At 60.1% G+C, this 17,277-nt stretch overlaps 1 protein-coding gene across 1 annotated transcript in view; it reads right to left on the bottom strand.

Annotated features, from left to right (window-relative positions):
- Cpne2 (copine 2) overlaps positions 1-17,277 on the bottom strand; it is a 38,255-nt gene that overhangs the window by 14,803 nt on the left and 6,175 nt on the right. The window contains exons 2-9 of the mRNA XM_078032360.1: positions 9,602-9,816; positions 7,238-7,417; positions 5,681-5,755; positions 4,338-4,409; positions 2,965-3,048; positions 2,671-2,760; positions 1,750-1,848; positions 1,309-1,395 (exon numbers count right to left, since the gene is read on the bottom strand). Of these exons, the coding sequence (XP_077888486.1) occupies positions 1,309-1,395; positions 1,750-1,848; positions 2,671-2,760; positions 2,965-3,048; positions 4,338-4,409; positions 5,681-5,755; positions 7,238-7,417; positions 9,602-9,781 (867 nt within the window). The 5' untranslated portion in view covers positions 9,782-9,816. The remainder of the gene's footprint in view (positions 1-1,308; positions 1,396-1,749; positions 1,849-2,670; positions 2,761-2,964; positions 3,049-4,337; positions 4,410-5,680; positions 5,756-7,237; positions 7,418-9,601; positions 9,817-17,277) is intronic.

Genomic DNA, 17,277 nt, shown 5'->3' with positions numbered 1-17,277 from the left:
CAGGGAGTTGGGGCTCCATGTCCTGAACTTTGATGGGGACAAGGAGGCCATGGAAGCAGGTGGGTCGGGTCTGACTACCCCCAAGCCAGGACCTCTGGATGCCAGGGCCTTCAGAGCAGCGGTTCTCTCAGTGGGTGGGGGGCCCTCGGGGGCAGGATCCCAGGGCCCAGCGTCAACCACAGTTGCCGACTGCCCCACAGGGCGAGCCTCCACTCGTTGGCATTGGAGTCTTGACTCCTCTGGCCCTCGCTGCCTCCCTTGTTAACTAAGAGCGAGAGCAGGGCTCTCGGCCACAGCTGCCTCTGCAAGTTACTGCAGCTGCTAAGCCACTGTCTGGCTGGCCCACGGTGTCCCCTGCCACCCAGTGACTCGGAAGGCAGAGATAGGGAGAAACCAAAGTTTGAGGCCAGCCACAGCAACTTAGCAAAACCCTGTCTCAAAATAAATAAAAAGGGCTGGGGACATGCCTCTGTGGTAGAGCACCCCTGGGTTCACTCTCCAGTACCCCAAAACAAACCAAAAATAAAACCCCAAAACTCAAAGCTTTGTATTTTGATGACCTTCCCCTCCTCTGGGCAAATTTGGGCCTTTCAGCTTTGGTGGATGACGAGGGTCTCTTCAAAATGAATGGATTCCAGTGAATTCTGAAGTAGAGGAGGGGATAAGGGCTGATGGGAGGCAGGAGTAAGGGAGGCACCAAAAATTGGGAAGAGGATGTGGCCGATGGACGTTTTGGGATAAGGTCTAAACAGTGCTGACCGTTGACCAGGCACTTTTCCACTGCGGTATCACGGAAGGGTCACGTGACCCCAGCCTCAGAGCTGGGGCTCCCGATGAGGAAACCGAGGCCAAGGGCCTGGGATCCATGCAGACAGACAGCAGCCCAGACTCACCTTCAACCTCAGGCCCATGTCCAGGCTCTCCCTGGGCCCCAAGCTGCCCTCCTTGATGTCCTGCCCTGTGGCCACCAGGGGACAGCATGCCTTGTCCAATGCCCAACGTGTCCTGAGGGAGTACTGAGCTGGGGCTGTGGGGCTCCCTATACCCCCCCAAGCCAGGAGCAGCCGCAGAAGGTCACCTCGGCCTGCCTCCGCCTCCACACAGGAAGGTGATATGAGAGGGATCCTCTCCTTGCTACAGATGAGGAGGCTGAGGCTCAGTTTAGGTCACACAGCCAGGATGTGACCCAGGTGGGATCTGCAGCTAGGCCTCGCTGGTGGCAGACCCAGAGCCCAGACGGCCTGCTGGGGCTGTGCCCCCTGTGCTGGTGGCCCTGGCTGGCTCACTCCCGCCCACCCCACGGCTCACCTTGCAGGAACGCAGGACAATGACGCCCGAGTTTTTGTAGCCCTTCTTCTTCCTCTGCTTCTTGGGGTTGATGCACTCCAGCTCCAGCTGCACCAGAGCAGGAGGTCAGCGGGGCTCCTAGGGGACAGATCCTCCCCAGGGCGCCCTCCAGTCTCAACAGAGGGGCAGCCACCCAGACGGCTGCACCAGAAGTGGCAAGAGGGTCGAGAGGAGGGGCTGGCCTCAGGGGACCAGGGGATGGTGCCTTGGTGCTCACTGGGGCAGGGCATCTCGTTTCACTCCCCCTCCAAACCCTCTCTCCCAGGGACGGACAGAGAAACCGAGGCTCAGGGAGACTGTGCAAGGTCTTGCTCAAGGTTACGCAGCTGGAAACGATGGGGAGTGTGAGCCCGGGATGCCCCTCCCCTGGCCCCGGGGTCCTGGCACATGCACCCAGCTCACCGGGACGCCGTCGCGAGCCATGCACATCTGGGACACTGACGTCTGGAACTCGCCAATGAAGTCGTGGCCCCCGTCATTGTCATAGTCGTAGCACATGACCTGGGTGGGTCCACACAGTCACCCTAGAGCTGTCCCCAAGAGGTGACCTGTATCCCCTTTCCGCTCCCAAGCAAAACCCGGGTCTTCTGTGGGTGGTCCCTCCCCCAGCCTCTGCCCGGCTGGCTGCAGGAAGTCCTGGACCGCCTCCTACAGGAAGCCCACGCGGCTGCTGGGCGAAGGAGAAAGGGTGCCCACCCAGGAACGGAGGGTGTGGCCTGGGGCCCTCTCCAGCCTGAGCACAGGGACCCGCACTTTAAGTGACCACACTGACTCAGCTTCGTGCCACTGAGGAGGAAGGCAGGATGCGTGTGCCCCTTCTGCTGCTGGGTGAGGAGAGGCCCTGAGAGGGAAGCGCGTGGCCCAAGTCTCACCACAGCAGCAGCAGCTACAGGACTAGAACCCGCATCTCCTGGAAGCCCATCTAGGGATCCCTGCCTGGCCCAGCTGTCACACGACCCGCCGGCTCACACCCCTGCCCCTCAGGACTGGGGACTTTGGTGACTGGTGACCACTGTCCTCCCCAGGTGACCACATGTGCTGCAGTTCACTGCTCCTGAGATGTTTCCACCCCTGTAACCCCAGCTCTGCAGCCTCCTGGAGGGTGCGGCAGTTTTAGAGCAGAGGCTCATGCAGGTGGGGATCCTGCCCAGGTCCCCAGAGGCCAGGCAGACCGGGGACAAGGACTCAGGGCTCCAGGCTCCCGTGCTCCCTCCTCCAAGGTGGGGTTCTTTCCATCTTAGGAAGGGGGCTCCCGGGATCCCAAGGTAGACCAGGAGGCCCCAGCGGGCAGCGGGGGAGCAGGGCCCCCAGAGGCCCCCTCACCTGGATGGGCTTCTCCATGTCCCCATCACACAGGGACACCAGTGGCACGGTGAACGGCTTCCACACGGGGTCCAGTGTGTACTTGATCACCTGTGGGGCAACAGCTCTGGTCAGGCTGGGCAGGGAGGACGGCGAGTCAGGATGGGGGCATCCCCAGGCGCACTTCTGGGGAAGGACAAAGCATCGAGGGTCTCCCAGGGCAGCTGCCTGGCCGGGATGGCACAGCCCCACCCTGAGCGGTTGGAGGTGGCTGGAGGGCAGACCCACTGTGACCCCCAGGCCCCGGGCCCCCACCTCAGTCCTGTGCACCAGCATCCATTTGCCATCGTCCCCGGGTTTGTAGAATTCCAGGAACGGGTCCGACTTCCCAAAGAGGTCCTGGGAGAGCAGAGGGATGTGGGCGAAGGGCACAGCCCTCCCAGCTGGGTCCCCAGCGCCCCGTCCCCTCTACCCTCAGCCTCTGCAAGGCTCAGCTGGAGACCTGGGCAGCTGGAGACCTGGGCAGCTGGAGCCCGCTCGGCAAAAACAGGCCATCACAGGGTGGTCGCAGCCGTGCCGGAGCCCCAAGCCCCAAGTCCCCGAGCCCTGAGTCCCCGAGCCCCGAGTCCCCAAGCCTGCAGGGGCTGCAGCCACAGCATCTGCAGCAGGGCGGGGCTGCAGGAGGGCGCCTGCTCCAGCACAGGGCCAGGCACCTGCAGGAGGTGACATTTCTTTTAGCGAGCATCTGAAAACCTAGAGCTCTCCGGCTTGTGGTGCTGGAGGGATGTGCTGGCCTTTAAAACTTAACGTATTACGTTGAAGAAAAGTGGCACTCTGAAGAGGACACAGATGAAGGGGACAAACACGAAAACAGACGGGACTCTTTGTGAGACAATAGTGTCAAGGAGCCAAGTAGAGAAGGAAAGGGCGGGCCATCAAAGGCCACTGCCCGAGGAGGTAACATGGAAGCACAGGTTTGATGTAAGGAGGGAGCGTGAGTGTTCAAGGAAGTGTCCCAGGCAGAGGAAAGAGCAAGAGTCAAGGTCCTGAGGCAGCAGGACATGGTGGCACATGCTCTAATCTCAGCAGCTCAGGAGGCTGAGGCAGGAAGATTGCAAGCTCAAACCAGCCTCAGCAACTTGGTGAGACTCTGTCTCAAAATAAAAAAAATAAAAAGGGCTGGAATGTGGCTCAGTGGTTGAGCGCTCCTGGATTCAATCCCCAGTACCCTCCCCCACTGGATCCTGGGACAGGAGTGTGCCTGGTTTAATCTGGGAACAGTGGCCAGGAGTATGTAGCTCAGGACCTAGCACATGTGAGGCCCCGGGTTTGATCCCCAGCACTTCCAATTGAATAATCAGGATGGCAAAGAGGCTGGTTTGGTTGGAGGGTAGAGGAAGAGGTGGGGCACTTGGGACACATCAGGTAGGGGCCCCACAGGGCACTGAGGACCCTGTGAGATGGGGTGCTGCACAGGTGGGATCCCGCTGTGTCCTGAACGCCCCAGGTGATGGGAAGCTCCCTGTCTCACAGGTGGGGAGGTCTTCATCTGGAGTGGCCAGTGGGGGCCTATGCAAGGCCTGTCCCCAGGGGACAATGAAGGTGATGGCCAGAGAGAGCCAGGTGACACAACCCCAGGCCGGGGTGGGGACCTTGCTCCTGGTGGAAACCCCTTCTGCCTGCCTCACCTTCTTGTCCAGCTTCCTGCCCGCCAGGCTCAGCGTGATGACCCGGTTGTCCGACAGCTCCTGGGCTGCGATCTGCAAGGTCAAGGTCAGGGCCGTGAGGGGAGGGTCTGCTCCTCCCACCCCCCACCTGCCAGGCACAGTGGGTATGGGGGGGAAGGAGTGAGAGGGGTGGGGCCAGGTGGCCTCGGACAAGTTTCTTGCCTTCCCCAAAAAACAGTTTCTGTAATCCAGAATGAGGAATCAGAAAGTGGCTTCATGTGGCTCAGGGGAGGGGACCTGGGGCATGAGGGACGATGAAGCAGTGACTAGACCTGAGCTGAGGGAGAGGTTCTGGGCCAGGGAGCAGCAGGACATGTCCCCCCTGCAGCCCCAGAGAGCCCAGAACACCCAGAGTCAGCAACTGCACAACCTCATGTGCCATCAGGGAAACTGAGGCGGGGGGAGGGAGCAGGGCCACCAGAGTTCCCTCAGCTCCGATGGTCATCTACCCTCAGTGCCTTCCCCAACCACCCACCATGATCCTTGGACCCCAGCCCAGCCAGGGCTGGACCAGCCGGGAACAGGAAGCTGGCGTGGAAGCGCTGAGATGGAGCCACGGTGACCACTGATATCTGGGGGCTGGGCGGGGCACTCCAGGCCACAGGAAGAGATCAGATCAGATGGGGGTCTGTGGGGCGCCCAGGGTGTGCGGTCAATTCAGCTTGCCTGGCCCCGACATTGGAGGGAAGGGGCAAAGAGTGGCCGGGGTGGGGCTGCAAGGCTGGGGCAGCGGGGTCCCTCAGCTTTGAAGGAAGGAGCCACCCGGGGTGGGAGCGCCAGGAGCACGGCGCCCCTCCTGAAGGAGCACCACGTTAACACAGGGACAATCTGGCTAGTGGGGCTGCCCAGGGGACTTCCTCTTGGGTCTCTTTTCCCTCATCTGCTAACGGGGGTTGCCCTGCCCTCTGGGGCTGCGCACTCATCCCTGAGAAGGGGCTGCACACGGGGTATCCTTGCGCATGGCACCGCAGGGGAGGTGCCAGCACTGCTGAAAACCAGAGCCCCCAACTGTGCCCCCAGGAAGGCCGGTGGGCAAGGACCCGTGAGGAGGGGGCTGGGAGGGAGCTGGAGCCGCCAGGGAGGAGAAGGAGGCCCCGCCCCAGCCGCCTTGGGGGCCTTCTGACAGCGGCCCCCAGCGCATCGTTTGTGGCCGCCTGGAGCCCGTTGCTAAGAAACCTGTTGCTAAGTTGTAAGTTGGGCCTTTTTACTCCAAACAAAGCTGGTGATTATCTGCGGAGAAGCGGCCCATTGATGGGGGAGGGCAGCAGCGGGTGCTGGACGTGGAGAGCCGAGGGGGCTGGTACCGTGATCAGGCCCTTCCCTGCGGGCTTGTCGTTCATCAGCAGCAGAGGCCGGGTGATCTTCTTGCTGGAGACGATCTGGTGACAGAGAGAGGCTTTCAAGGAGGTGGGCCAGGAAGACAAACCCTCCGCAGGCGCCATTCAGCTGGCTGCCTCCTGACAGGGCTGCCAAACCTTCACCTGCAGAGTCTGACCCTGGGAGGCTGAGGGCCACCACTGCCAGCCAATCAGAGCAGCCAGGACACCGAGACACTGGCCAGAGGCCCCAGTGGCTTGGGGGTGGCCTCCTGCAGTCTGGCTCCACTCCCCTGGCTCACCCCAGGGAAGGTCCTCAGGGGTCCTGCTCTAGAGACCACTGCAGGGGTCATCCCCCAAGCCCTGGGAGGGCCTCCTCTGGGCAAGCCTGCAGGGGAGGCGGCCTCCAGGTCTTTGTATGTGTTTTCCGTGCTAACAACAGGCGTGGGGTTCAATCACAGAGAAAGGTAAAGTGAAGCACATCAGGAAGTTCCCTTCCTGTCCCCTTGTCCCCACCTGCCTCAGGGGCCTCCGCCCTGGTTTCCTGGGTAAAGGCTGTGTCTTCACGCAGGTCTGAGGACACACCAGTACCGGCTGCTCCTGTCCCCTCCCAGGTCCACTCCCCACCCTTCTCTGCCTGCTCTGGGCCCCATGCACTGTGTCACCTGGCTCTCTGTCCTTTAGCTTTTGGGGGTTCAGTCAATGGGGCCACCAGCAGTAGGATGGCCGAGGCCAGGGCTGGCATGGTAAGAGCTTTGTCACTGCCCTGTCCTGAGGGTCCCTCCCCTGGCCACAGCTCTCTCCCAGCCCCTGCAGTGCCTGGCGCTGCCTCCTGAGGGCCGGAGGTGGTTAGGTCCACCAGGGCCAAGTCCTGGGCTGCTCTGCTGGCCCCGCTGGTTCCCTGTCCCTATACTTAAGCTGACATCCAGCCGGACCCTGACTGTACCCTGCTCCTCACACAAGAAGGGACCTCAGGTCCTGCCTGCCCTTGCTGTTTTAGTGAACATCTGGCTCCCCATGAGGCCCTCTTCTCACCCTCCCGGTCCTGCCCCATCCTTAAGTGAGACTGTGACGCTCAAGTCCAGGGGTAGACGGGAGCTGGCCAGGGCACACGGCCTCTCTGGCCTCCAGCAGCTGACCAAGGCCCAAGATGGATGGGAAATGTGGTCCAGAGAGGGCAACAAGTGGCCGAGGTCACACAGCGCCAGCTAGCACAGGACTGCTCCCAGGGGACCTGGTTGTGCGCAGGTGTCCAGATGAGGCAGTCAAGGCGACACCTGGCCACCTCTAGTCCTGGGACGCTCTGGCCACATGGGACCCACAGTGCGGCAGCAGTTGGTGGCACTGCGCTTGGCTGTCCCTTCAGATGGGAGCTCTCCTGCCTGGCACCAAGCCCACCCGCTGTTCCCCCGCTCTGGTGCCTGCTGGCTCCCCCGGTGGTCTGCACCTGCACTTGGGGGCAGGGAGAGCAGGTGCCGGGAGAGACTGCCCGAGGGAGGGGCTACTCCGGGAAGCTGGTGGCATCTTGCGGGCTGCCCAGCTCACCGTGCCCAGGCTGCAGGAGAACTGGCCCAGGAAGTCATGCTCCTCCAGCTGCGTGCTGGACCTGTCCTGGTCAAACAGGGCAAACTTGAGCTTCTGCACCTCCTCAAAGTGGTAGTCGAGGACAAACTTCTTGGAGAACGCAGGGTTGAGGTTGTTGACCGCCGTTTCTGTCCTGTCATACTGGCAGAGGGGCAGAGCGGTGGGAGTCAGATTCAGGGCGGCTGGCTTGCCCCTCTCGGGAGGCCAGAAAGCACTCTGCCAATCACCGACTCAGGGCCAGGCTGGAGCAGTCACTACCCCAGCTCATAGATGAGAACAACAGGAGCACAGAGAGGTGAAGTGACTTACCCAAGGTTGAACAGCCAGCAGGACCAAGGCCCAAGATTCAAAACCTGGATCTGACTCTACTACCCACACTCTTAACCTTTCAGCCCTAGCTCCATTCCCAGGTACCAGGGTAAGAGCTTGGGCCCTGACCCTGCTGCATGAGTGACAGAGGGCAAGTCCCCCTCAACATCTGGGGGACTGGAGTCTCTGTAGTTCTTAAACTTTTTACCTTGGAAGAGACGGAGCAGTTGAGAGGAAACAGAAAGAAGGAAGTGGGGGGCCCTGGGGAGAGGTGGGTCACAGAATCCACACCCGGGGACAGATGTTTGCATCACCTGCCCCCACGTGGAGACTGAGTCCAGGGCCGCCCAGTGTCTCCCAAGTGGCCTAGGCTGGCCTCACCCTTAGGATTCTCCTCCTCGGTCCCCTGAGTCCCTGGGGGACAGGTGGGCACCACCACGCGGGGCTCAGAGTGAGTTTCTGGTTCCTGGAATCCTGCCCCAGCAGCCCCGCTGGACACGGAAGCCCCGTGAGGACCGTGCGCCTCCCTGTGGGCGGTGGCCACTCTGAAACAGGAACCCGCCTCCTGGCCTCTGAACGCGGTCGCCCCAAACCACGGAGTCTGGGTGACGTCTATTTTGGGGCCCGGGCTCTGTTGACTTTCCTCCCACCCAGTCTGTTTCTAAGGCTTGAGCAGCAGCCACACAGGAGGTCTTGGCCTTGGGCTATTTTTAGCCAGGGTGGCCCCACTGGGTGGGAATGGAGGTCACTGGGAACGCCTGAGTGGGGGGCACCCCTCCCTGAGGGGCACGTGGGGCTCCAGAGGTCTGGCACTGAGCACCGGCACAGGCCTGGGCCACCCCTGGAGATCTGAGATGACCCCATATCCCATTTCCCACTTCCTGCGGCAACCCCAACAGACTGGGTGACATAGAAAAATCCCCACCCTCCAGGTCCTATTTCCCCTCTGCAAACAACAGAGGGCAACACACCAAGCACCATTTTTTTTTTTTTTTTAATCAAAAGCAGCAGCCAACATCTGCCGGAGGCCTTTGGAAACCACAGTATTTTCATTTAGTGGCTCACCATGACCCAGTGAAATATTTACTTAAAAAGGAGGCTGAGGCAGGAGGATTGCAAGTTCAGGGCCAGCCTCTGCAACTTTAGGAGACCTTAAGCAACTTAACGGGACTTTGTCTCAAAATAAGAAATAAAAAAGGCCTGGAGATGTAGCTCAGTGGTGAAATGCCCCTGGGTTCAATCCCAGGTACCAAAAAACAAGCAAGATCCATATGTAGTCTGAAAATAAACATGCAGACAAAACTCTCTGGCTACCAAACCAACAGGTGGGTGCCTAACCATTGGGACTGTCTTTAGGTTTCAATTAATTTTGTAAATTGGCCACTAGGAATGTAGTTCCCTTTAGGAAGAGGAAACAAAGCAAGTTTCAACACCTGAAAGCGAGAGGTTGCGGAGTCTCCACGCCTTCTCAGGGCGGCTCCCCTCCCCAGGCCTCAGGCCCAGGCTCCAGCTCACCAGTCCTGGCCTAGGACACCCGCCCGGTTCCCAGCCTCCCTCCCCGGCAGCAGACACCAGAAAACGAAACCCCCATCCCACAGAGGAGACAGGCTCAGAAAGGGAGAGCCCCTTATTGGGGTCACACAGCAGGGAACAGCATTGCTGAGGCTGGAACCAACTCTAGGGCCCAAAGCCCGAGCGCTGACTGTGTGCTCATTTAGAGACAAGGGGAGGGTTGTTTAAAAGTGGAAGGAAGGGAGCATTTTGTAAAACTATAAAGTTTCTAACTAAGTTACAACCATTTAAATGTTACAATATAAAACAATGAATATAAAATCATAATTGTGTATTTATGGATCATGATAATTTAGGGATATAATCATTTCAGTATTAGCCTCCCTTTGCCACCCACATTCTCCCACCTCCAGGCCTGAGCCCTGGGGTCGCAGGTCCAGCGGGGGGCCCTGCCCAGCACCCGGTCCTGCCTTGCCCAGCGCCAGCGCACGTGCAGGGCCTCACCTCCATCCACCTGCCGTTGTTCTCCGTAAAGAGGACGCAGAAGGGGTCGGACTTGGAGGTGACGTCGCGGTCCAGCAGGTTCTGGCCGCTCACGGACAGCTCCACTCTGCACACGCAGTGCTGGGAGCCCAGGGGGGTGGCCCCAGCCCCTGGGGCTCCCCCGCCGGGTATGTAGGCCATGGGGGTTGGTGGTGGCAGCAGCAGCTCCTGGCAGTCTAGGGGAAGAGAGGGGAGGGTCAGGAGGCCGCCCCTCCAGAGGGGGTCATTGTCACCTAGCCTGAAGGGCGTGGGAGAGAGGGGACGCGGTGTTGGGGGGAACCTGGGCCAGAGGCTGGGGGGAAGGAGAACGCACAGGATGCACCACAAAGGAGCCTCCGGGAGGTGGGTCTTGTTCTTCTTTGACGTTTTTCTGTTTTGGCGACTCTTTACCCGCGAGGGACCGCAGTGCTGCTCACATCAGATCAGCAACGCACCACCGGACGCGGGCAGCCCGACATCCACGGTGACACTCATGGTGCCAGGGAGAGCTGGGCTTCTCCTGAGCAGTGAACATGCCGGCAGCCTGTGGCTACGGGGCCACGCACGAGCGCTCAGATTTCCCTCATTGCTTTGGCCACCAGGAAGCCCACTTCCAGTAGCTTATTCAAAAGGTGACCTTGTTCGTTGTTTCTCATGCTCATTCTGCATCTCTGGCCCATTCACAGTGGCTTGGGCACAGGGAGCATTGCGAGTGCGTTTGATGATTGAAAGAAGGACGAATAGAATACAGGAATGAATGAATGTGGACCAAGCTCACATTCCTGAGATCCTGCCCGCGCTGGTCTTGATGGTCAACAAAGACCCACCCTTCACTACTCCCGGCTTCCCCCAATCCTGGGCCCATGTGTCCCTCTGCTGTGGAGGCTGCTCCTGACACTGATAGTGCTCTGCAGTCCCGAGTCCTAGAAGACAAGCTGTCCCCTGGGAGCAGGAGGGGAGGAACCAGTGGTGGTGAGCTCTGAGTCCCCTGTCCCAGCCCTGTAGAGAGCCCCCTCCGTCAGTGCCTCCGTTTCCTATCTGCCCATGTGACATGACGGCACATCCCGTGAGACTCCTGCGGTCAGATTTCACTCTCACTAGCAGATGCCTGCTTAACCCAGGCCCACCACCCAGGTGGACGAGTCCAGCCCTCAGACACTCACCCCACAGGGGCCAGCTGCCAGTGCCTCGACTCCCCTCATGGTTCAGTAGGTAAATGACCCTGCACTTCCCCAGAGGAGGGAGAAGAGGAAGATGCTGGGAACACAAGGTCCTGTCCCTGTGCTTGGGAGCACAGATAACATGTCACTTTTACAGTCTCCCTTCCCCATTCAGTCTCACGGGGCAAGTGGTAGCATTGCCCCATTTTCCACAGGAGGAAATTGAAGCTCATTCGTTTCCTCCAGAGAGTTTACTGAGCAACTACTAGGTCCCAAGAACTGTGCCGGAGCTGAAGACCCTGCAGGAAGAAGCCTGTCCTCTGAGACTCCTGGAGAGCCCCGATCCCGCCTGGCGGGGACACAGTAAGGGTCCAGAACAGCAGCCAGGTCCTCTGGGGAGCTGGGTTTCAGCCCGAGAGTGATGGGAAGTCTTGGGGGCAGAGCAGTGACATGATCTGATTGGTCTATTTAAAAGCCTACTCGAGCCTGAGGGGCAAGCCAGCTGTCAAGCTAAGGAGACGCAGCTGCTGCCATCCCTGCAGGAAGGACCATGTCACAGTCACCGTGCTGGATGCACCCTCCCCCTCTACCCTCGCCGCAGCCCACTTCCCGAGCGCCAGCCTCTTGCTGGGCCGCTGCAGGCCCTGGTTTGCAGGAGGCCAGGCCCCCTCTTCCCCCCAGGGCTTGCCCAGCAGGGAGGGGATATGGACAGTGAGAAGCCAGTCCTCAGCTGCCCGCTCCCGCCCCATTACAATCACAGGAGCCCGAGCATCAGCACGGCACCGCAGTGTGCCTGCAGGATTTATTCTTGTCGTGTAGAGATCAGTTTCACTGGGGGGCGGGGGGGGACATCAATGCTCACTCCACCATGTGCAGCTGGGGGCGGGGTGCAAATCCTCAGCCAGGCAAGCGGGCAGACAGGGGTGTCCTGCCCATGTGACTGAAGGCGTCTGTTTGTGCTCAGACCTGCTCTGGGGGCGGGTAGGATGACCACTACGTTACAGATGAGGAAACTGAGGCCCAGAGAGAGGAAGAAAACTGCCAAGGTCCTGTGGCCAGCAAAGAGCAGAGGCAGAGTGTGAACCAGGTCTCTGGACTACAGGGCTAACAACGCTCAGTCTTCCCACCAAGGTGGGGGATGGCTGGGCATTAGGGGGCCATTCGGGGAATCGGCCAGGCCAGTGGAGCCTGAAACAAAGGGGCGGCGTGGTGACCAGGACTGCAGTGCCGAGGAAGCCAAGGACACCCCCCAATCTGAACAAGTACCCAGGCCCCAGCGTGCCCAGGGTCACCAGCTCCTCCAGGCACACGTGGTCCACACCCCGTATCCTCTGCCACCACCGATGGGTGGCTCCGGCTCGCCCATCTCCTCTCCACTCCCGGACCAGCCCCTGCTGCTGGGCAGGAGTGGGCCAGTGTCCACCCCAGCTCCACGCACTTCCTGACCCCAGAGGAAAAACACGAAGCCACTGGCCGCGCGAACTCTCTGGGGCCACTCCTTCCATCCCTGGTGTCGGCCTCCTCCCTGACCACACCTCTCGCCTTGCCTTGGTGACAACACTGGCCCCCAGCCCGGCTCCGGGCATGGTCAGGAGGGCCAGGTCACAGCCAGCCACTGGCTCGGCCCGGATCAGCTCATAGGCCAGCTGGGGAGAGCTGAGGATGACTGCTGGGTGGGGAGGGGCCTCCTCCACCCTGGGCGGTCCCTTATCTTAACTCACCCTCTGGCAGGAAGCTCCTGGATGCTCGAAACGGGGAGCACATGGTGCCAGGGCTGGGGCAGCAGGGGTCAGAGTGGCCCTCTGTGCCAGCCCGGCAGCAGGCTAGGCCAGCCGGACCCTGAGGCCTGACGCAATGGAAAAAGAAACCACAGCTTAGGCTGGCTGGCCCCCTCCCCTCTGCCCCAGCGGGAGGCGGGCAAGGTGTCATTAAGGGAGGGTTGGGTCTGCCCTGCGCATCTGGGCAAGATGGACGCCTCCCAGGGCAGCACCGCCCCGCAGGTAATTTGAGGTTTTCAGGCAGGAGAAGGGGGCACAGGAGCCTGGGCATGATAGAGGGTGGTCCTGACTCCTGGCACAGATGGGCACAGGCCTGCCGTGTGACCAGGCCCCCTGGGAAGCAGCCTGGTGGGCGGGATAAGGAGCCAGGGGGTCCCTTGTAGAGATGGGTTCCTGAGGCGAGGCCAGGGCAGGGCCTCGTCACCCCAGGCACGGGCTCCTCGTTCACCCAGCGGGCAGCCCCTGAGCACCCGGGACTATGGCAGTGAATAGGCACCCGGAGTTCAGCACCCGAGACCACTGTTCCAGTGGCCTGGCTTCCCGTCCTGAGGCAGAGGGCAGGATTTGGCGACTCTGGTGCGGAGCCCAGGTCTAGAACAGCATGGTCTTAGCCAGAAACCTAGTGACTCACCCTCCTGACCCTTTGGCTGCACCTCCCCTATCTCACAGAGCAGCTGAGGTCACCTCCAGGCAGCCTCCGGCCTCTGCCCTCATCTCTACTTCCCGGCCTCCACTGGCTGGGCCCCGTCATCTCGGGCCAGGCCATGCCCCAGCTCTGCCAGGTCTCCCCAGGGCCACTTCTCCCCATAACAGAGCCAGAGGGAGTCTTTAAACACATAGGCCTTCCAATGCCTCCTCCTTCGAGGTCACATGAGCCCCCTGATCCTGGCCAGGAGGGTGGCTCATGTCTGTAATCCCAGCGAGTTTGGAGAATGACAAGGTTGAGGCCAGCCTTAGCAACACGGCGAGACCCTCAGCAACTTAGTGAGATCCTGTCTCAAAATAAAAAAGTAAGAAGGACTGGGATGTAGCTCAGAGGTAAAGTGCCCTGGATTCCATCCCCAGCATTAAAAAAAAAATTTTTAAAAATAAAAATCCTTTCCAAGTAGAAAAGTCCTGCCTGGCCTTACCAAGCCCAACTCATGCCCCTTCCCTGGCTCCTGGCCTCCTCTCTGCCCATGTGCCCACCTCTCCCTGCCCCGTGGCCTCTGCACTCGCTGTTCCCAGTGCCAGAGATGAGGGGTCACAGAAGTCAGCTTGAGGCCTCGCTACATGGCTGAGGCTGACTTTGAACTCGCGATCCTCCTGCCTCAGCCTCCTGAGATGCTGGGATTACAGGTGTGTGCCACATGGTACCCCTCCCCTAAAACAAAGCCAGCTCAATGTCACATCCTCGAGGCCTTGCCTGGTCCCTCGAGCCCGCGTCTCAGCTCCATGCACTGTCCTTTCCTGACACTGCGCTGTATGAGCACGTTAGGCGTTTGTCCACGTGCCTGCCTTTGTCATTGGCCCCCTAGAGCACAAGTCCCCAGGGGAGACACCACACTGTTTCTCCAGCAGGAGAGCAGCTTCTGCCCAGGGGGTGCTCCACCAACAGGCTGAGGCTGAGGGGCTGGGAGCCGGTGGCAGTCCCCGGACCGACAGTCGCCCTCCCCGCACACCTGAGCCCACGGGGCTGCTGCTCAGACCCTGGACCCTTATAACCGCTGAGAGGTCCGCTAGGGAGGGGCTCGGGTCCTACGTCACAGCGGGAAACCGGGGCCCCAGGGAGGGAGGCACCTGGGCCCAAAACCAAGCCTGCCGTCCCTCCATCCTCCTCGCCAGTCCGGCCCCACTGACTGAGGAGCTGCCAAGCTGGCTGGGCAGACCCCCGACTCAGGGGTGGCACTGCTGGGCAGACAGCAGGAGTGGCAGGCAGGGGGGTACAGACGGCCAGGGGGAGGCTCAATGGGGAGGAGAGCAGCAGGTCAAGGAGGCCCCGGGAGCAGCGGCCCCACTCCTGAGAGTCTCAGCCAGTGGGCTCTGGGGCTGGGTGACCGTGGGATCGCCCGCCCCCAGATCTTTCAGTGAGAGGCATCAGGCGCCATCAGAAAAAGCACATTCGACTTAGTATTTGCAAAGTGAAAAAGATTCCGTCGCAGGGTCAACTACGGGAAGCAAAGCTCTACAAAGTCTTGCTGGTGGCAAAGACAGGGCTTGGTCCTCTGGTCAGTACCAGGCAGCGGTGAAAAGCAGACTCCGGACTCAGACGCTGGGGTTTGAATCCCTGGCTCTTCCATTTCCGATGTGTGATCTCAGGCAGGTTACTTGACCTCTCTGTCTTGCCCTCTGTAAAACAGGGACCATAAACTCGCTTCCTAGGGTGTCGTGAGGACCAAGTGAGACAAGCACTTGGAACACGCTCTGCAGGATTTTCGTGAGAGGCGGGAACAGACCAAAACCTCCAGGGATAAGCCGTTCACACGGAGCCGGCAAGGGGCCAAGGCTGGTTGAGAAACACGGCTCCAGGCTCCCCTTCTCCCCTGGAGGACAGAAGCCAGGGGTGGCCAAGCTGGTGGCTGGGGCCAAAGAACGAACTACAGACTGGGAACAGGAACCTACAGGCCTTCCAAGGTGGCCACCTACCCTTGGGTGTAGCGGCTGCTGGGACTCTCAGGGCTTCCAGAAGATCCTGCTGGGGAAGCGGTGCTCATCTCTAACAGCAGAGCTGCCAAAGTGGCTCCAGTATGGTCCCCACACAGGGGGCCGTGGTGTCTTTGGGAGCCGCTCAGGAGCACAGCATCCTGGGCACCGCGGAGACCAGGCAGCCTAGAGTGTTGGAACAAGCCCTCTAGGTGACTCTGGCGTGGGTTGGCATGCACAAATCACGGGTTGGGCGGGCAGGTGGGGTTCTAACAAGCTCCTGGGGGAGCACAAGGCCCCAGTTCTGAGGCCTTGACCCACCCCAGGGTGGCTCTCCTTGGCTTAATTAAGCAGATGCTCTTCTTGGCCCCCAGCAAGCCCTGGCCACCCAGAACCCTCGACTAACCAGATACTCAGTCCCCACCAGCCCCTGTGGCTGCTGGGTCTGCAGAGCTTGCAGGGGTTTGGGAAGGGTCTTGAGTGCAGCTGGGTCTAAACTGGGTCCCTTGCCCCATTTTCCAGATGAGAAGACTCAGGAAGCCAAGTGGCAACGGATTAGTCAGAGTTCTCCAGAGAAGCTGAACCAGCAGCATGTGCAGACAGAGAGACTTATTTTAAGGAATTGGCTCATGTGATGGTGGGGCAGGAAGTCAGGAATCTGCAGGGCCAGGCAGGGGGAAGGCTTGAGAGGCGGGCAGGGCTTCGTGCTGCAGACGCCAGGGCCCGTGCCTGCTGGAGAAGTCTCAGTCTCTATGCTGAAGGCCTTCGGTTGGTTGGATGAGGCCCACACATCATGGAGGATAATCCGCTTTATGAAAGTCTTCTGATTTAAATGTTAATCTCATCTTAAAAATACCTTCACAGCAACACGTGGACTGGTATCCAACCAAACAATTGGTCACTGTAGCCCAGCTGAGTCCAACACGTAAAATCGACCATCAGAGCAACCTTTAGCCCCCAAGGGCACAAAAGTAAGGCGTTGGAGTGAGGTTCTGGGTTAGCCATTCCTGAGTGCGGGAGCTGAGAGAGGGAAGGTGGGTGTGGCCACGCTATGGAGAAACAACCGTCATAAAAGCCGTCATCCTAAGGCCTGGCCCAGGTCCTTGCTGGGCACCCTAGGAGCTCTCATTCCGAATCTTCCCAGCATCCCTGAGCCAGGCACCGTCTCCACCCCACCCCCGTATCCAGATGAGGAAACGGAGCTCCGACAGGGCAAGGGTTCACTCTCTGGCTCCCAGGCCGATACCACTCCCGACCATAGGACGGATCCATACTGGCCCTGACGTGACTCGGGACAAGTCATGGGTCTTTCTTGTCCCTCCAGGGGAATCACAGACTGCTAAGCACCTGGGCTGGTCCAGCTGCCCGGATGCTCGCCTCTTTCTTTGCTCCCTCCATTTACTCAGCTCGGTAGAACCAGATGCCAAAGAGCCACAAGTTTCCAAAGCTGACAGCGGGGACTTTGGCAAGGACGAGCCACCAGAACTCTCATGGCTTGCCAGGGGGAGTGGAAATCGGTGCCATCACTTAGCAGAGCTGCTCTGCAGAGCCTACAACAGCTCAATAACGGCCTCCCTGGGATGACCAGCAAGGCTCAAGGGAAATGTCCACAGATGGCCACCAAAAGGTGTGCACCAGAATGTCCCCGGTGGTGGCACTGTTCCTAATGGCCTCGGGCTGGAGCCCCCGCCCGCCCGTCCGTCCCCACCATCAGAAGGGAGAAATAAAGGATGTTTTACTGAATGGTACACAGTGGACACGTAATGAGCCCGAAGGCCGCACGGGCACCCTGACAGTGTGGGTGGCCTCCCATCGTGCTGAGTGTGGGGCACAGGACGGAAGGGGGACGCCGCCTGATGTGGGTGCACATTTGGACGGTTCAAGGTGGACCAGAGAAATCTAGGCTATTGAAGGTGAGGACCCCAGGAGGACAGGTAGTGGCATGACCAACAGGAGGCCTGGTAACCCAGATGTGCGGGCCAGGGGCTGCCATCCAGCTGTGCAGGCAGGCTGGCCGCTCCGCTTTCTGTTATTCAGAAATACAATGTTTAGGGACGAAAACCAACAACTAAGGGCCCCTCTGCAGAGCCCACTTCTT

Source organism: Ictidomys tridecemlineatus, chromosome 15 (assembly GCF_052094955.1).
Source record: "Ictidomys tridecemlineatus isolate mIctTri1 chromosome 15, mIctTri1.hap1, whole genome shotgun sequence".
Taxonomy (NCBI): domain Eukaryota; kingdom Metazoa; phylum Chordata; class Mammalia; order Rodentia; family Sciuridae; genus Ictidomys; species Ictidomys tridecemlineatus.
This window is presented reverse-complemented; position numbering and strand designations above follow the sequence as displayed.